At 41.2% G+C, this 20,513-nt stretch overlaps 2 protein-coding genes across 13 annotated transcripts in view; one reads left to right on the plus strand and one right to left on the minus strand.

Annotated features, from left to right (window-relative positions):
• PPP2R2C (protein phosphatase 2 regulatory subunit Bgamma) overlaps positions 1-3,017 on the plus strand; it is a 189,412-nt gene extending 186,395 nt beyond the window's left edge. For all 10 annotated transcript variants that reach the window (XM_014266103.3, XM_074541723.1, XM_026792621.2 and 7 more), the window contains one exon: positions 226-3,017. In XM_014266103.3, coding sequence (XP_014121578.1) covers positions 226-517 — 292 coding nt within the window. In that variant the 3' untranslated portion in view covers positions 518-3,017. The remainder of the gene's footprint in view (positions 1-225) is intronic.
• The window catches only part of WFS1 (wolframin ER transmembrane glycoprotein), a 46,580-nt gene continuing 26,944 nt past the window's right edge, over positions 878-20,513 (minus strand). For all 3 annotated transcript variants that reach the window (XM_074541721.1, XM_074541720.1, XM_074541722.1), the window contains exons 7-8: positions 18,502-18,647; positions 878-16,831 (exon numbers count right to left, since the gene is read on the minus strand). In XM_074541721.1, coding sequence (XP_074397822.1) covers positions 15,023-16,831; positions 18,502-18,647 — 1,955 coding nt within the window. In that variant the 3' untranslated portion in view covers positions 878-15,022. The remainder of the gene's footprint in view (positions 16,832-18,501; positions 18,648-20,513) is intronic.

Raw genomic sequence — 20,513 nt, forward strand, 5'->3', positions numbered from 1 at the left:
TAATTTTCATTGAATAATGTGGGAGGGGAAGGCATTGGTAGAAGAAAACTCTTCATTCTGGGGAGCACTGGGAAAACCCCTTTTTTCTCCTTACTCTTTCCCATCTGAAACCAGAGGACAGCTGACCCTAAGGTCAAAGTTGGCTGTCCTGATCCAGGCATGTTGGTAGGCTTTGCACAGGCTGCAGTTTAAGTGCCTTTGTTGTGTCTGTCTGTCTCTCTGCAGTGTGATAATGACAGGTGCATACAACAACTTCTTCCGAATGTTTGACCGCAACACCAAGCGGGACGTGACCCTGGAGGCCTCCCGGGAGAGCAGCAAACCACGAGCCATCCTCAAGCCCCGCAGAGTCTGTGTGGGAGGCAAGAGGAGGAAAGATGACATCAGTGTTGACAGTTTGGACTTTACTAAGAAGATCTTGCACACAGCATGGCACCCAACCGAGAACATCATTGCTATAGCAGCGACAAACAATCTGTACATATTTCAGGATAAAGTGAACTCAGAAATGCACTAGATTTATCAATATCCCTCTATATTTACAAACCAGCCTCTTGAGAGTTGTAGAAGGATGTGATCTTCACAAAAATTGTGGCTTCTGTGGTGGGATTTGTAGGTTGCATCCTTTCATCCCTCAGCCTGTATCATTATTGGTGGCAAGCCAATTCTTTTCCATCACTGCAACTGTATGAGTAAAAGGCACGAGTGCAAATCCAGTACTGTGGTCTGTATCGGTTCCTTTAAACAAACAGGGATATTTATTCAGTTTAGGAGTGTTCCTGAGGAGGGCTGAGGCTCCTCAGCCCCCTCCATCCTTTTGAGGGTCTCAGTGGTTTGTGGTGCTCTGGTGCCCTTCCTGCTTTTGCAGTGCAAAGCATTTACCACATTGTTAGAGCTTTTTGCCTCAGTCTCTTGGTTTTTTTTTTTTTTTTCCAGTGCTGTTTTCCTGTCTTTCAGTTAGGCTGAGCCTGTTTGAAGCAATGAATAGCCACATCCCTTTAGAGCATGTGGCACATTGGAGGGACCTCATGAAAGCTAGAGCTGGAAGCAGAATCCTGCTGGTGAAAAGCTGCCCCATCTGACCCGTCCCAATCCCTTCTTTACAATACCCTCTTATTTATTTATTTATTTATTTATTTATTTAACGCATTACTTTGTGCTTCACCTTCCCAAGTGACTAAGTGACAGACTGGTACAGTTACTCAGCCAGCTTACTTTAAGAAGTTTATTCTCCATGGTTCTCTTGCTCTATTTAAAACAATAAGTAGTATCTTCATTGTGTGAGGACTATTACAAAACTTGGCATTGCAACTCTGGAGGGACTGGCTGGTCAGACACAGCCTGGCAATTCACACACAAACCCGTGCTACCATTTGGGGTTGGAGTTCTGGAAACGTTGGCTAGAAGTGCTCTCCTTGAAAGCAGCAACCAACTTGAGTGGGAACAAAGTTACATCCCTGCTAGATGCTTGATGAAGTCCCTTGTTTGTTGTTTGCAGGATGGTGGTGTTAATCCTGGCCTTTGGGGAATAAAGGAATGGTAATGCAAGAGGCAGCACCACTTAGTGAATTTTAACGCTTTGAAATGAGGCCACTTCTGGGAGACAAAGTTCGTCCTGGGGAAACACGAAAATTTGAAAAATCCAAACCTAACAAAACCTTCCTCCACAGAAATGCTGTTAGATCTCTGTTCTGTAATGATGAGTGAGATAAATGGAAAAGGGAAGTACACACAAAGTAGGGCATGCAGGAATGGCACCCAAATGGGCAGGAAGTCCTCTTAATCTAGGAAAAGAAAGTTCTGCTGCACCCTCAATAGCTCTGGCAGAAAATTCAATATCCCAAAGGATTCCAACTCTAACCATGAATAAAAGAGCACAACTCACATGACCTGTTAACCTGCCCATATTAAAACTCCTCAGAAAAAAAAAGTCTTTAAGCCATTATGCACTGATTTCTTGGTAAGTGGAGAATGTACTGATGAAGGGATCTGCATGCTTTTGTATTTTGGTTTGTGGGAAGGGTGGGTGAAAATCTGCATACAAAAAAAGAAAAAACAAAGTCTAGAGCCTTTATATGACATCTCAACAACATACCTGAAATCCGTCTGTTTGAAGTTTTCTAGATCAATGCTGTATATTTTGTGTTTAGAAGCACAAACACATGTGCACCAGTTTCCAGCCACACGAACACATACAGTATGAAATGTGTAGGGTGATTTTAAAAGGAACAAAGAATGTTTGTTTATAAAATACTGTGTGCTGTAGCAGGCATGGACAGTATATGTACATATTTATTCTAACTGAATTTAACAAAATTGCTTTTTCCTTTTATTTTTCCTTGTAAAAAGGTTTAAGAGTGTGGTAAATTGTATAGAGAACTTGTTAATGCCAAACTACTGCTTCAAGGGTGTCATACAATTTCTTTGACTTTTGGACCCCTCCATTAATCTTTGCAGCTCAAAAAGAAAAAAAATTGCTATCAGCTCATATTGGCATTTACAGCTAGAGATACTGTAAAACATATATTTACCTTTAAACATTCTCAAGTAAGATTCTATAGATAACTTATTATAAAGCAGATCTTAAAGAAACCTTTTTTTTTTAATTTGAAGTACCTTACTCTGTTACAGCTTTGGGTACCAAAAAGAACGTGTTACAATTAAATAAACAAATATATCTTTGGAGCTTTATAAAACTAATTAAATACCCAACCAAAATACCATTAAGTAATTCTAGAGGAAATAAACAGAAACCTTTCAAAGACCAGTATTCCGTTCCTGTCTTTGACATCACTGTTACAGGTCGGTAACTGGTTTCTTGAATGTATGAAAGTCAACATTGTCATTGTGAACGTTTCCAACTTTCTTTCTCTTTTTAGTTTGAGCTTTCAGTGGTGTAGAGTAAGTGATGGTAAAGTTGGTAAATCTGATTGTTTTGAAAGCTGTTGTTCATGGCTGCATTTTTTGTGTTGCACAAATTAGCTAATTGTTGTTGAATAAAAATATAAATATGTTAATACCAGCTTTTTCAATAAAACTACAACCAAAAAAGGCATAAATAGATGACTTCAAGGCACAGCTTATTTTTAAGCTAGGCAGGAAAGAGTTGTTTTAGCTCATTCTACAGAGGAGGAAGAGTCACAGGGATCAGGACACGGAGGGCAAGCTACTGTGGGAACTTCAAGTGTTGTGGCAGGTGGAGGAGGGAACACATGCCATGAGTGGGATGAGGGTGTTGTATGGTGAAGAGAGTGGGCAGCTCTAGCAGAGCTGGAGACATGTTTTAGGTTCAGTCCTGGGACCAGCTTTTTCTTTTGCTCATAGCCCAACCTGGACTTCAGGAGTCTTGAGTCTCTGTCGCCTGCAGATGGAATCAGAGGTGTGCAGTGTGAATTGACACATGAAGTCACAGGTAAAAAATGGCATTGGTGTAGTCACCAAGACTGTAGGAGAAGCAAAAGCCCTCCAACGTTTTTAGTGTTAGAGAATCAAGGCATTACTTTATTTCTGATCAGTATGTTGTTCTGGCCAATATGTGCAATCATTTAATTCACACATAGCCCAGGCGTGCAGAGAAAAAATTCTATGACACATGAATTTTACCAGATTTTTCACAGACTTTTTACAGTCAAGACCCATAGAGATTCATTGGTTTGATGTTCATTGGCTCCAAGTTATGTACTTCTTAGTATTTGGCTTCCTACTGGCTTTGGATTTCTTCACCTCTGATGTTCTTATGTCCTCACTCCTTGATTTCCTCATCAGTCTTTTCTGGACCAGGTGTCTCCAACCTTGCCAGGGGGCAGATGTCTGAGGTAGATGTCTGTTGATGTTCTGCTGGTGGTCATTATCTTTTTGGGTATTATTTGAGCTACTCACAGTCTGTTGAGATGTTAACCTCATCAGGCCTTCACCTGGTGGAACAATGCCCTGGAAAGAAACTCTATTTCCCTTCCCCTGGGGCAAAGATGAACACAGGTTGCACTCAATAATATCAAAAGTCTTTTCCAACCTAGTTTGTGATTCTGTGAAAACTGGCTAAAGTTATAAAATAAAATAAAAAATCAAACTTGGTATGTTTTCCAACAGTGTCATCACTGGCCAGGTTTGAGACCTTCCAACCATGGCAGTGCATCAGGGATGTGGCCAGGTCAGTCTCCCAAGTGAGACTGGCCCAGGTGACAAACCAGAGTGCTACCAGCAGAGCAGCATCCTGCTTTCTCCCACCACTAGATCTCTACCACAGGGGAAAATAAAATATAATAATAAAAACCAAAAAATGCTGGCTTGGCACACACACTTAAGGTAGGAAACCATTCTCTTTCCAGTCCGAGCTGATGCCTGACTCTCCGTGGTGATCCTGACTCTTGCCCCAGATCTGGAATCTCAGTCCAAGGCAGCTGATCTTGCTTGTACCCGAGGTGAGAAGCCTCCCTCCATCCCTACACACAAGTTAGACACTGAGAGGCTGAGGCCTTTTTCTGGATGCAGACCAGAACAAATTTGCCTCAGCTGTTACATGAGGCGGAGCCTGGCTTTGCACAGCTCACCCAGAGCTTACATGCTAATCTTTTTCACCCCTTTTTGGGAAGACACAGTCAATCCCACTCATTTAGATGGACAAATATGACTAGGCACTGAAGAGAGGAATCTCAGCTGAAAATCAACACATCAAGCAATACACTATTTACCTTTCCAGTTTCCCTTTTGCTCCCCAAATACCCAGTAGGAGCAGGAGCCAGATGGCTCACTCGCATGCTTTTGAGATTTTCACACGCATACTTAGCAGCTACACAAGGCAATTTAACCCTTTGTGGCTTGGGGGAGATACTGGCATGAGCCACCTGCTCCTGCTATTTGCAGCCAGGAAGTTGTCTTGCTTTAAGCCAGTTGGAGCCTTTGGTTGTCCCTGATGAGAGGGCAAGAAGAAGGATTGTTTGCCTTTATATCCAATTTTCAGTAACGTTATTATCAATTTGCTCCCTCTCCCAATAGGAATTATTTTCCATTTGCAGTCTTGTCAGCAATTTGTATTGAGTCTAAAATTAGAGCAAAAAGGCACTTGCCTTGCTCATGTGGCAGAACCAGGATTACTGGAATGGGCCTAATTTTATAGGGATGGTTTATGTTTCTTAGGCTTTGTGAAACCATTAAATGATTTCTGGAAATTCTGTACAGGCAAGCTCTGAAAAGGTTTGCTCTCAGAGTGCACCATGGAAAAGCATTTCTTAGCAGTGAAATTTAATTTTTCTTCTCTCTAAGCTGGATGAGAATCAATCTTTTACTCATGTGAAAGTGAACACAACTCTTCAGGCAGTTGTAGATCCTAAATCTGGCCCATGACACAAAGCAATTTATGTGGAGAACTTGACTGTGTAGTCTCCTCAGTTCCCTTAGCTCTGAAAGCTGCCATGAATATGGATCAGCCAGGCAGGGTACAGCTAATTAGTTGTCTTTCCATTTGCCCATTGAGGCAGTCAATGAGCAGGACAAGGTCCTTAAACCAACAATTCTATTAAGCAGTTATTTCAAGTATCATGACAATGCTGCATATTGTTTTTATAACATGGCTGCTGAAACAAATAAACTCTACAGCAGTGACTCAATCAAAGTATGCAGGGTGGTTTCCTGGACAGCCAGTCCTTGCTGTAAAACTAGTACTAATCATACTGCTAACATGCATGTCCCATGCAATGGCCTGATCCAAGCAGAACAGCTTTAAATACAGGACCAAATTCTTCAGATGGCAATAGGTATGTGAATATGGCACTGTGTCTGTCTTTCAAGGAGGAGAGTACTTAGCTCAGAGAACTCCAGAAACCTCACCACCACCTTCTTTGGCTTCATCATCATTTGCCAAAGAGAAGAAACAATTTTGGGGCAGGGGAGAAATCACTGTACATTATTTAAAAAAAATAAGTAACTGAAATTGGTATTTGGGTGCCAGATTGGGAGAAAATAGGTTGATATTCTATACCTGTAATCTAAATGCTGCCCACGCAAGACACCAGAGTGATACCCCACTATCAAAAACTTCCGCTGACACCCCAGCTCTGGCAGGTTCTTGGCTTCATTTCCCTTTGGTGAGGCTTGAACACCTCCAGCAGCTCTGCATGGTGCTCTGGACCATGCTGGTCCTCACTTTAGTGTGAAGGTGCAGAAAGAAGCAGAGGTTTCCCACAGATAGGAAAGATCCCACCATTGTGATCTATTTGCAATACAGAAGGTACTGCTCACAGAAAATTTTTGCACATCTTGGATTGCCTTGTGGAAGAGGTGGGGAGGAAAACATTGCTGGTTCAATTATCATCCTCTGACATCTCTGCTAACACCTTTCCAGGATGAACAGCTGCACTCTCTGTTTCTCACAGCTATTGATCTGCAAATCCAGAGAGATGTTGCTGCATCAATTGAGCTCTGTCAACATGTTCAAAATATTCTCTGCAACCGTCTCAGGTAAAGACTTACTTTAGCATGAAATGACAGATAAGCTGCACTATTTTATACCACCTTCCTCCACATATTTTTTAAGGCTTCCTTTTAAAATATTTGGCTATTTTGAGCTGCTATTATAATGTTGCTAATGAATTTTGAGGAGTCAAGTGCTGCTTTTAAATCTGTACCTCCTAATCACTTTCTAGAACTGCAAGAAATCTCTCGCTGCACAATTTATCCCCAAGGTCTTGTCAAGCCTGTCCCAAAACCAGATTCTCCTGAGATCCAATCTTCATTATCAAAGAGCAGAGAAGATGATTCCTGCTTGTGAAGGACAATTGAAGCCTGAGGCTATCTAAAGAAGGGGAAAGAAAGATTTCCCTTGTTTACAGAGTCAGTCCCCTGTCTTACCCCACACACTCTCTTAGCCTGTTGTGCTGCCTGTTCTCTCTGTGCTTTTCCTTCTGCCACATCCTGTGGCTGCCCACATCCCCCCTTCTGCCTTCTCCTTCAGCCCCATACAGTGGCCAGAAGTCAGTAAAATCCACCAGTTATTCTCACCAGTGGACCAATCCCAGCCTGCTCAGGCAGCTGCAGGAGCAGTTTCTCACTGGCCCAAGGGGAAGTGCCCTGTCAGCTCCCCCTCTCCTGGGCTGTCAGAGGGAAAGCCCCATTTGCCAGTGAGCTCTATTTCAAGTGGAAGATCTACAGAATTGAAGAGGTTGTATCTTAGCAACCACAAATGCATTAAGAAAGCAGTTTAACTGTTTAAACCTTCAATTATAAAATCCACCACAAAGAGGCAGCTGCTGTGCACGAGACACAAAGCCTGTGCAGTGGCTCCCCATGAGGGACAAAACTGCCCTATGCACATGCACCTGCCAAAGGCACCTTGGTGATCCTTCTCCCTTCCCTGCACAAATAGGAGGGTGCTGTCATGGCCCACACCCACATCCTTTGCTCTCCTGCAGGAAGAGAAGTGGAGGAAAGACATCTTTTTGCAGAGAAACCCTGAGGGTTTGTAGATTGCTCTTATGCCCATAGGACCAAAACAAGATCTTCAAAATCTTCTAAGGGGAAATAAAGGAGTCCCACAATGAAAACTCAGAGTGAAATAGGCATAGGGTTGTGATCACTTCACAAGAGGTGCTGTGATGCAGGAGCTATACCCTGATTTGTACAGCTTAGAGTCCCAGTCTTTTCCCTTCCTGGGTAGTACCTTAGTTATCAGCCCTCAGATACACATTTCCCTCCGTTCTTTTCTCCCAAGGGTTTGTGCAATTGGAGTCAGGCCTCTCTGCTTTACGTGGACACCCCGTGTAAGAGCTGTTTCAAGGCTTCCTTACCATGCCTGCAGCAAACCTGGATTTCATCCTTGACCTGACAAACATAACAAAAACAACAGGGCATCTGCAAAAGCTAGTTTAAAAAATTCACCATTTTCTGCCTCAAAAACTTTCTTGCCAGTATTTAGTGCACATTCTGTTCCATTCTACATTGTTCTCAATGGCTGGATCCCAGCTGTGTGGTGGCACACAGGGGTGAGCCCATTGCCCTGCAAAGGGAGCTCCAAGGACTGTTGTTAATCCCTCCAAAGGGAGCTGCCTGAGAGGAACACACAGTAGGGGTGGTGCAGAGTCCCTCATCCACAAACTGAAAATGTTTTGTGCAGAAAGGTTGGACTGAATCCATAAGCACAATCCATAAGCAGCCTCTGAGGGCAGTAGGAGCACATCCAGCACTGCAAAGGCAGGTCTTTGCACAGCCCACAAACTGCTTCTTCCCCTCCTTCACTCTTATAACTTATCTTACAGATGTAAAATTTATTTCTGGGCTAAACAGACAAATGGGGATATGAGCATCATAAAGTCACCTTAGGAAGGATAGGAAAGGTGGCACCCCTCGTCTTTCTTGCTCTTGCTTCATAGATGCACCATTCTGGAGAAACTTAATATCATAAAAAAAAGCAAAAAGAGAAATTCTGCCTGGGCAACTACCAGCCCCAAAGAGTGTCCATGCTGCTGAGGACTGTGATATAAGGCACAGGCATATACTCAGTGTATCCACCTGCACTTAAAGACTGTGTACCCCTAACCTTAGACAGAAGAGCTGCTCTGGGCTAGAGAAACTTCAGGCTGTAGGACTGAAGCCCTCCACGGAGATTCACTTCTTAAACAATGATTGAAGATCAATTGAACTGTTACTAGAAGCAGTATTATGAGAGATTTATGAATCATCCATTTATAACAGTAAGAAAGCATCTTCTGTAAAGAGAAAACTTAAAAATCCATTTATTGCAAAACCAATTGCTGGGCTCATCATCTGTCTGTCACACTGGTGCAAGGGCGCACATATGGGGAGTGTGTCAGCCATGGACTGCCTTCCGTGAGCAGGTTGGTAAATCCCTGCCAGTATGTGCTTTGAACAAAATTTAGAAACAAAACCAAAAGCAAAGAAAAAACCCCACTCTGAATTGTTCTGCATTGCATCTTCTGGATTGAATATGTTTTGATCTTGAAGGATTTTTTAAAAAGATACTTCTTAGAGTATTCAGACAGTGATATCCTTCCTGACCTTCGCATGGCATCTTTGGCTTTGATTCTAGACAAATTCTTGATCAGAACTTGGTCTGTAGACTACTTCCAAAGCATCTAAGCCCTATTAAAATAACATTTCCATTACCTAATTAATTGTTTGAAGCTGTTTTCAGTGATTGTTTATTGAAGTTATAGTTTGTCACCTGAGGCAACAGCATGGCTTGTTGTCCTGGAAACATCTCTGCTGTCACCCGCGATGAACAGGGAGGGAGGAGCGGGAGAGGAGCTGCAGAGGAGATGCACTGTTGAAATGTCTTGCTCTTTAAAGTGACTAAATTATTTCAGATACAGACAGGCCATGCTGAGATCGACAAACACTGATTCCTGGGATATTATGGGCTCTGTGGGCTTGGTTCAAGCCCTTTCTAATTTAGCATGACACTGCTCCTGCTGTCAGGCACTGCCGTCTCCCGTGGTTAACAGCAACATTTACAGGGCCCTTTCTGTTGCCAAACTTGCTATTATTGCACAAAATCCCGCCATCTACAAATATAGAACAAAACATCTCTAGAAACCTGCTGTCATCTATCTATTTGATCTATAAAAGATGAAAAATCAGTATTGCAGAGTTTCTCTTATTGGCCTTTACCTGGTATGTGATCTTGACACAAGTTTTCTACATTCCCAAATCCTTGTGTTAACTAATGTCCATGGGTATCTCAGGCAAGAGTTGCACTTAGGTAGAAGCAATATTGATTTAAGGGAAATTCTAGGTTTTTATTAAACTCTGCCACAGATTTTCTCTGTTTCTTCTTGTGCAGATAACAGAGAGTTAATAAAAAGGTTTAAGCTCTGATAAACCATGATTATTATTATTTTGCTTCTGAGACGTGAAGATGCAGAAAGAAAACAGGGTTTCCACCAGCAGCACCATCAGGACTGTTTTGTCACTACTGACTTTACTACAGAAGCAGACAATGCAGATTGACGCTGACAGGATTATGAGATCTTAGAGACAGGAACATTCTCAGAACCTGCTAAGCTGCAAATCAGCTAGGCTGCACTTTTCAGAAGTTTCATATGCTGTTCATTTATCATTGTGTAGTTTTTTTATCACACAGAAAACCAGATCTTTTTCCTCCCTTTCCATAGTCTCAGACTGCAGGCACACTCCACAATGATGCCTTTGCTTGGCATTTGTTTAACTTCACTTGCATCTGGCAGGGAATCGGCTTCACAAATGGTTATCTATTTTTCACAAGAGGTTTTGTTTCTAACTGCATTTCCTCTTGGAAATGGAGTAAAACCAGACCCTGAGTCTTTTGTTCCTTGGCGGTGCCCTCTGGAGACAGCGGCAGAGGGAGGAAAGCGCAGCGTGAGCCTGGAGTGCCACCTGATGGCCCCGGAGCCAAAGCGCCAGGCGAGCTCTGCCAGCTGGGGACACCTGCCCTCTACAGCCAGGGGACACCTGCGCTCTGCAGCCAGGGGACACCTGCCCTCTGCCAGCTGGGGACACCTGCCCTCTGCAGCCAGGGGACAGCTGCCCTCTGCAGCCAGGGGACACCTGCCCTCTGTCAGCTGGGAACACCTGCGCTCTGCAGCCAGGGGACACCTGCGCTCTGCCAGCTGGGGACACCTGCCCTCTGCCAGCTGGGGACACCCGCGCTCTGCAGCCAGGGGACACCTGCCCTCTGCCAGCTGGGGACACCTGCGCTCTGCCAAACTAGCAAACGTGCCATTTTCTAGCAAAAAGCCCTGAACAGCAACCAGTGGAGCGAGGCTCCAGGCAGAGATGGGCTCTCTCTGTAGGTCAATGCCCCTGCGTGAGGACACAACCTCCTGGATGCCCTAGGACTGACTTCCCAACTTTTTAAAGAGCATACTCACATATTTTTTAAAGGAAAGCTATAAGCAGTGTTTCCATGGTCCTGTTCTGCTTCAAAGCTTGAAGTTCAAGCTTAGTTAGAGGGGACAAAAACACAAGTTTTCTCAGTGCTTAACACTTCCCCTTAAGGAGAAGGTGACTCTCATATTTTCTAACTCAGGCTATGATTTACAAGAGGAACTGCAGGATCCTAATGAATTTTTTTTCCTAGAGTAAAAGGTAATTAAAGCTTTTGAGTAATAATATGAAAATAAATGAACCATCTTAATGCATATAAACAGGGCTGTGATTTGGTGTTTGGTTTCCAGGCATTCTATTTGCATGCAACACTTGCTTGTATGTAGGTGCCAGGAGCAGGTACGTTATCTCCTTACAAGTTGGCAAATTGCACCTAATTTTTGCTGCATGGATTAGTATATTTCTAACTCAATGGCATAGTTGTTGGTTTTCCTTCATATCCATCTGCTGCTCAAACAATTGCAGCTGTGAAGCTGAGGGAGTGTCGCTTCCTTCAACCTCCTTCAGCTGTTACTGGATGTGAGCCTTAGCCTGAGAGGCTGCAATGGGTTTCAAAAGTATTGAAAAGGTATTCACTATCTGGAAATTTCTTTTGCCTTTTCCAGTGGAAACAGAGAAGCCAGAAGGCAAAGGAGCAGCTCAGTGTAAGAACACAGGAAAGCACTAACACAGAATGGTTTGGGATGGAAGGGACTGCTAGCCCCCCTGCCATGGACAGGGACAATTTCCACTGGGCCAGATTGCTCAGAGCCTCACCCAGCCTGGCCTTCAACACCTGCAAGGATGGGGCAGCCACAGCACCTCTGGGCAACATTCTTATTACCCTGTGTTACAAAAAAATGGGAACAAATTTACCGTTAACACCACCTATTGTATAGCACTTAAAATTCCATTCGTTCTAAGAAATAAAACCACATGTTAATTCCTACAGATCCGCCATTTTTGTCTCTGGGAGAACAAGGAAAAACTCTGCATTCTTGCCTTCTGCAAGATGCTGTTAGTCATTACAGAGTGGGCTCTTAAGTTATTCAGAATCTCTCTATGTGTTGTGTTGTTTTTCTGTGCTTATGGAAGAATGTACCAGTTTGGAGAACAAGCAGTACTTTCTCATGTTACATTGATGATGAAATTCAAATGAATATTTTTTTTAAAAATCTTTATATTCTAAATGCTAAAGCTGAACTTACAGAACAGCTGAACCTAATTTAGAATTGTCAATAGCCATGTAATATCCTCCTCCTCTTTCATTAATTAATACTAATTCAAAAGACTGAATTACCAGCCTAGAGAAAGAGCACCTGCCTTTGGAACTGTTTATAATTCATCATATATTGAAAACTGAGTAAGAAAATAATAATTGAATTATTAAGAACAGCTGCCAGATTCTGTGCCTCTCCAGCCTAGAAGATGGACTGGTTTGGAACACAGAGCTGTAGCAGGAATGGAACAAAGTTATTTTGTGCTCTGTTTACTTGCAAGGTGTAAAGCAAATAGAGGCACCCTTTGCAAAAACACCTTTATTATTAAATTCCAGCAACTTTGTGATTGTCAGCTAAGATACACTTTAGAAAGGAAAGATTTATTTGGTAAAGGTTTCAGAGCACCGAACACTAGATCGACAAGCTCCCTCAAAGTCATAAATGTACCCTCTTTTTCCATAAAAATTTAAAAACATCACAGAGAAACACTTAAGAAATAGCATTCACTATTTAGAGGTCTTGAAGTAAAATTTGCTTCCTCTGTCCCTTGTGGCTGCACTGAAAAACTGGAAACAGATGGAAAATGACCTTCAATGTACTACTGTGCAAAACTTCCCGCTTGTGCTGAAAGGAGGCGCTTGACAAATTCAAGTATCCCCATCAATCCATCACTACAGAGCACATGGATTATTTTTCCTAGGACCTAGCTATTTCAGACTTTGGCTTTGGGTGGTTTTTTTTCTTCATGTAAGTGCATAAAGGGGAATTATTCCATACTGAATCTGACCAATACTGATATGAGTATTTTTGAAGGAGCTCTCCCCCTCTGAGGAACCAGAGCTTTTTAACAAATAATTCAAAGTTTTCTAATTTAGTAACAGTTATATGCCAATATCCTCTAACAACTTCCACAAAAAAGGCCGCAATACAAGTTTCAGAGTTGTTATTATGATAGAGATGGCAACTAAAAAATTAAGCCTTTTGTCTCTTAAAAATCAACTCGTTTCAAAGAAATCAAGTACTCTCCCTCCTCTTGCAAAACTTCCCACATCTGACTTGAGTCACTTTTACATTTTCAAGACATGTAACAACTCCTTCAAAATGCGCCACACTAAGTCACTAAGTTGACATCCATACAAAGGGTAAAAGCTGAAAGGAGAAATTTTAACATTAGTTCTGAATCCCAAGACTGTCGCCTTTTTCTCCTCCTGACAAACACATGAATAGAAGTTTCACAATTGTGTATGTACGTAAGGGAAAAAGTTAAAAACTTAAAATCTTTTGTGCTTATATTTCAGAGTCAAGAAGAATGTTTGGGTATCTAAAAAGAGCCTATGGATGTTCTAAAAAAAAAAAAGAGGAGAAAGGCCGAAGTTTGGCTTATTTCCAGCCAAATGGGCCTGTGTAAGGGAAGCTGTCAAAACTTGCATGTACTTTCTATCTTATGCCTTTTTGTTTTTCCCCAGGTGGAAAGAGAGATACTTGGCAAGTTTTCAAAGCTAGAAGCACCCTGAAGATATGGTTTTACTTCACAGATTTTCTGATGGGCTGAAGCATGACTGTGGGGCTTTGGATGGTGGGGGCTTCTGCCACAGGCACTGGGCAGCACATCTGGGGGTGCCTTTGGTTCCTCCCTCCCAGCTGCAGCCCTGGGTAATGCACAAGAGGGTGCTCACAGCTGGTATGCAGCCATTGCCTCACTGTCCCCAAAAGGTTTTCACTGCTAACCCTTCTCCCTGGTCCTAGTGATGACTGGCACACAAAGGCACAAAGGAATCTAAAGCAGGCTCAGTGGAGGAGTCAGGGAAATGGCAGGATGGATCTGTGATGTGATACTGTGATACACAGCGGCCAGAAAAGGCCCAAAGTCACACCAAAAGTAGGGGAAAGCACTATGTGCAGACTGCACAGCTACAAAAACTTCACCTGCCACACCAGATTTTACTGTTGACTTCAAAACTGTCAAGTGCAACTACAAGTATCTCACATCAGAATATTTTAAACATTCTAAATGGTACTTTTCGGTGCAAGCTGCTATCAGCACAACACAAACAACTGGTCACAATGTCAAAGCATAATGAACAAATGTTGTACCCATTTAATTCAATTTGCACTTCATATTTATTTGCAAAATACAAGTAATTAAACAAACATTCTATTTCCATTTCCACTAGAGACTTTTAGGTATAATTTCAGTTGCTGTGGCTTGTACATTACTGGTACCAATATCTCAATACCAGCCCTGGTATTTGCCTTTCACACACCAGCATGGACTCTACCTTAGTGTAACCAATCAGAACAAATAGCAAATTTCATACACAGTATTTAATGCTAAGTAGAAGCCTGGGAACTTCATAAAACCTTGCTGGGGTGTGAAATGTTGTGCCCTTTCAAAAAACAGTGATCACTATCTTCTGGACAAATAGTGAAAGAGTGATTGCTGTACGCAAATATTACCACCAGGTACTGACTCTAAGATCACCTTTTTCTAGAAAACACCAAATAAATACAAGTAATAAATGCAACAAAAGCTATTGTCAGTTACCTATTCTAAACCATACCTGTGAAAATACAAACGGGCACATTGTGAATACTTAAAGAGTAAAGTGCTTTTAACATTGAGCAAGTGAATTCATCTAGTGTTGTACCACAGGCAATACATCCATTTTGGACAAAACAGTTTCCATGCAATTAGTCAGCAGTGATCCCCTGTATTCATTTACAATATTAAAGTACTATATATTCCTTCAGTCATACAGGGTTTAAGGTCAGGATACGGTGTGTACACTGGCAAAACTCAACCAGTGCTCTATATCAGCACACTGTTTGAGCATTGCTACAGCAAGGTAGATTTTTGTTGGGTTTTTTTTTCCTCATAAGGAGCCAAACCTTTGGTAGTGTAAATGCAGTGGATGCTGAAAATACCACTGAACCAACGTGCGAGCACATTACGCAGCTGACAGGAATGGGAAGAAGAAAAAATCAAAAGCAAATTTAATGGCTCTATGCACTGTGCTCCTCCAGTCCTGCTCTATTTTCACGTGCCTCCCTGCAGGTAAGAGTTTAGACATGCAATTCAAGCAAGTGATTGCTTTCAGTTCAAAGACAGGCCATTTACTGCCAAGACGACCCTCCAGAATTGTGCTGAATTCAATTATACTCCCTTGCCTCAAGTTCAGCAACACCTTTTTAAACTCATTGCTTGCCTTCAGCACAATATCTTTGGTTATATCATCCTCCTCTATAGGCTTGCTTCCATTTTTGCTACTGAAAGGCATGCCCACAGTTATTTCAAATTTGTACCGATCAAACATTTTCATGTGGCATTTATGCTTTGTCAAAAACTTCAGACGACACAATTCTTCCTCCTCCAGTGTAACATTTTTGGGATCACAGAGAGGGTAAGTTTCACCATACAAGCATCTCATCCAATCACCAATAAAAAATGGAAGCATATTTATTGCAGATTCTGCACTATTGTCGATTTCTGTCACACGCACATATTTGAACCGCCCGGTCCATGTCACTCGGTGTCCTTCCAGGTGACTGCACAAAATCTGAGTACGTGCCATGTTGGTCTCCTTCCAGGCCCGGGGTCCACAGAGGAAACCATACTGATTCCACGTCAGGGTGGAGTTGTAAACTTTCATGCCTTCAGACCGATACACATAGAACCAACAGAACAGCACCACGGCTGTAATCCACACCAGAATGAGTTTCACAATGGAGCTCCGAGTGAGCGATTTCACCACTTCAACTACGGAGAAGTTAACCTTTGTCCACCATCGAAACAGCAAAGGAACAGCACACAAAACCAGGGTCACTACAATTTTCATGAGCTCCAAAGACAAAAACCACTTAATGAAGTGGACAAGACACATCAGTGCAATGCCTACACCCAGCACTGGCAGGGCAAAGAGGAACAGGAAGTAACCAATGGATGCACGAACGAGCCCAATGCCAGAGGACTCCCGCAGAATGACCACAGAGAGCTCACACCACATAAAGCACACCAGGTATGGGACCAGGTAGCAGTAGGTGCCTTTAAAATTTCGTAGTTGGGCCATTCTAAAGAAAAGATAGAACAAGTACAAAAACAGAAGGCAGGGGATGCTTACATTGATCACAAAGAAATGGCCTACAGGAACTGTAAAGAAAGTTTTCCCTAAGAATTTCAAGTAGCCAAAATTCCCAGGTAATACCTGCAGTAGGGATAAGCAACCTGCAGCTGTCTCAGTAATTAATGCCCTTCGTGTGTAAGGTTCTGCACACGTGCTTAAACTCATGTAACTTGTCACTGTGAAGAAAACTGAGACAGTAGCTAACTCTGAGCACGGTATACAGTCTTTGCTTGCTATGGGGAAAGAAAAAATTACAAAGAATACTGACAGTAAAAAATAAAAGTACGGCTCTAAGTGATTCCATCCAAAGTTCACCTCAGCTTGCTCAACATCTAGGTTTGGTTCAAAACGAAGCAGTAAGTCAGTCAAAGCACGGAAGTTTTCCCAAGCCTTACTGTCCTGAAAAACTTTCAGTGTGCAAATCACCATAGAAATGAAGGACAAATAGAATATGACTAATGGAATAATGAAGGCAAAAAAATCAATTGTCAGATTACTGATGATGAAGAAAAAGATGAGAGCATTGATATGGTGTGTTGGAACAATGGTAGACAGCCAATGCATTCCTGCCTTTGATGCAATATCTATAAGGTATTCTTTAATTTCCATAATGGCATGAAGTGGATATTTAAAAACCTGGAAAAAGAGAAAGAAGCATTTTATTAACGAGCAGTTTTGTATCTTTACATCACAGACACTCCTAGCTGAAGTAGTAGCAGCCAGTTGTCTAACCTCAGCTAACATGAAAAGATTTATATTTCAGATCAATGTTGCCAATAAAAAAAGATTACTGTGTCTGAGATTATTAGCTCGATTTTTATTAACTCAGTGACACGAAGCTCAGAGACAATTTTGATTTCAGGCAAGATGTATTTCATTACCTTTGACACATATAATTAAATGGCTTCCTAGTCAAATATTCTGCTCTGCTAACTTCACACTGAAGATAAACTACATGGCTGCAGCCCTGCACTATCTTAAGTCATTACCTGAGCTGCGAGTACCACACTTTAAAGCACGTAACTGCCACATTCTGCAAGGATTATGCTATACATTCTATGCAGATACACTGCAGGAAGTAGTGCCTGTGATTCATATGGACATACAGCAAGTCTTTACAGCTGTGGTTTTATCTTTAAAGAATCCTTGCAAGCATCTAGGGATGCAGCTGTCAAAACCTGTTTTGGAAGCAGCAGCAGTATGTTAAATTCAATTACTACACATTTACAGATTCTTTTAACTCCACAACAGTATCTGTAGAGGATCTTAAAATTCTGCCTATTTTATGTGGCATTTTCAACACAGTCACTGGACAACAGAGAAACTGCTGGATTGAATAATCTCCCTATAACCAACCATACTTTTGCAAAAGATGAATTAAAGGGTCCTGGATTTTTTAAACACACAATCAAATATTGCATAGGGACATGAGATGCTGCAGTCAACCCTCCTTCTCCCATAAAAGGACAGTTTTTATGTTTTCTCAGATTGTGTATTTTTATATTAATTAGTTCAAGGGGAAAAGCCAAGAATGTTCCAGCAAATACCTGTGGCACTGTGATGAACTGGGACAGCACATGCCCCAGTGATTTGGCCAAAATTTGTTAATTTGTGAAGGCACCTCTGTTCTTCATAAAAGCAACTCTTTCAGACTATTAGCCATGCAAATACTTGGAAAGAGACACCTTTCACTCATTCCCTTCTTTTTCCCCACCCCTGCAATAAGGTAATGGGCAACAAACTTACAGCAAAAACTCAGGTCAGCAACCACACACCCCCTACCTTGCCTAAAATTTGTATGCCAGTATTGAAGGCATGTACCTTTATTTCCCCTTCTCCCTCCTAGAGAAGGGGAAATGTCTAGAGAAGTATCAGTGTAGAAGCTAACAGCAAGTTTCATCTTTCTTGAATTCCATCGTAACAGAACCTTTTCATGCTATTGATAATTTTTCCCACCTGCCTGCTCCTGTTTAAATTAGAAAGATATGAAGCATATAACAACATCTATAATAAAAACAGGGCAGTGATGACAGGTACATTTAAATCCTCACTGAAGATGTAACAAAGGTAGATTGACCCTTTACAGGGAAAACTGTTGTTCCTTTCTTTTAAATATGTGACTCATATACACCAAACTTGAAACATATATATGAAGTCAAGTCCAAAAAGAAATTACAGCCACAATTCTTGTGGTGTTCTACACAGACTAAACATCAGCATTGAGAGAGAAGTGCAAGTCACTCCTGGTTTTGTCTGTGATGCTTAAGAGGCCATTCAACATAAGCTGTTCCATACTGCCTTTTTACCTTCAGTCGTAGGGGTAACTCTTCAGGACTCTTCCCTGCCAACTCATCATCTTCCTCTTCCTGCATAATCAGGTTGGATGGGATGATTCCCTTTGCGTACTTCTTGGTAATTTCAACAAAGTCATCCAAAGCAATAAATTTTTTAGCTAAAAAGATAAAATAAAAATTTGGAGTAAATTTTATCACAACACTGCATTGATTATGAATTGGAATATTAATTTTCTTTCCTGCCAGAATCTAGTCTACAAAAACTGAACTACTGACAACATAGGTTTACCTTGCAACTTATCCTGAGATTTCTGCTGAAAACAAAAATCTCCTTGTGACAGCAACATGTATAATACTCAACATCTTATCAGATCAGCAGATAAGTTTATTATACTGATAAGTAGAATAACAGAGTGAGTGAATGTAGCTTATCTGCAAGGATTCCACAGGAAAAGAGACTACTGGCTTAGGCGACAGTTTTAAATCATAAGACTATTGTATCCACTTAAGAGAAATATTCAACAGCTGCATTGGAAAGAGATTGTACTGAAGCAGTAATGAATTATCTGCATGTCATCAACTGAAACATGGACTTCTGATTTGTTATTTAGCAGTCATTTTTCTGAGTTCAGAAGTTACAGACATAATTATGGGAAATACACAATTATGACATCTATGAGACTAAATATGGATTACTTAAAGTGTATTAATTTAATATGCTATATGACTATACAACGGGCCTCCTCCAAACTGTATCAACTGTGATCTAAAACAGCTACCAGCAACAAAACAGATTTTGCTCTGTTTACATAGAGACAAAAATCATCCCTCCACCCTGGAAGATCCTTATTCACTTCAGTGTGTATAAGGGAGGCATGGGCTACTACTGAAAACAGGGAAATGGCAGGACAGAAGATGATTTATATGCTGGTTCAAACTCTTTGCACCCAGTTCTCTACACTAGCATGGATTAACTAATTTCTATGGCAGACAAGCTTGATGCAAGTTTGTGAAGGAGAATAATTAACAGCAATTTCTTTCCCATAAACTAAAGCAAATTGGTGTATACTTGAAATAACTGAATGACAAAAATCTGTAACACACCTCCTACGCAATAAATTTAACTAGTTATCTGATGCAAAGATATGAAAGCTGGCTTGCTTACTAATTTAAGATTTTAAAAAAACAGATAACTGCTTCATTAAATTAAAAATCAGAGGATTAATGTGTTTGGGCCTAGAAAATTTTTAATTTAAATATGCTACATTTATAGAAGCAACACATAAATATGTCCATATTTAAAACTGAAAACACTGGAGATATATAGCAAAATGAAGTATTTGTCTCAAGATACATACTAGAGGAAGAGGAATGTTAAGGAGTTCAACAGAAAATCATCATCTTACAGTCTTATCTTTTGGTTTAATCTCACAATATAGATGCTGCCTATAGTTTGGGCTTTTACTACTTCTCCTCCTCCATGCATGAACCCTTATGTCCCACAAATACCATCTGGCATGCCTCCCAAGAAACAAGAAAGGATTAATTTTTGCTAACTATTTTAATTATTCACAGACTGTAAGGCAACTTTACTTGCATCAAGAAATCTGTGAGACTTTTTAGGTGTTTTGGTGGGCTTCAGATTAAGCCTACTATGAAAGGTCATCTAAATTTACTGTCTTATTGGGAAAAAATACGCAGTGCTGAAATATTCTTATTCATGTAGAATCAGCAAGCAGACACATTAGAACCTCATAAAAATACCTTAACAGCACTTTTACAGGATCACGGGACATCCTGAGAAGGAAGAAGTTATTAACTTACTATGTATAGATGGCCTATCCACTGCAACGACATGCACCCTCTCAGGCATGCAACAACTGCCCATTGACAATGTCACCTCTAATTTTCTGTTTATACCTCCATTAAGGACAACCCAGATCAGATATCTGCAAACACGTATCTGGCTTAAAAATTACCTTCCAAGTATTGGCAATATACTAACACTGAAAGAAAAAACTCCT

The sequence above is a fragment of the Zonotrichia albicollis genome, chromosome 5 (assembly GCF_047830755.1).
Source record: "Zonotrichia albicollis isolate bZonAlb1 chromosome 5, bZonAlb1.hap1, whole genome shotgun sequence".
NCBI lineage: Eukaryota > Metazoa > Chordata > Aves > Passeriformes > Passerellidae > Zonotrichia > Zonotrichia albicollis.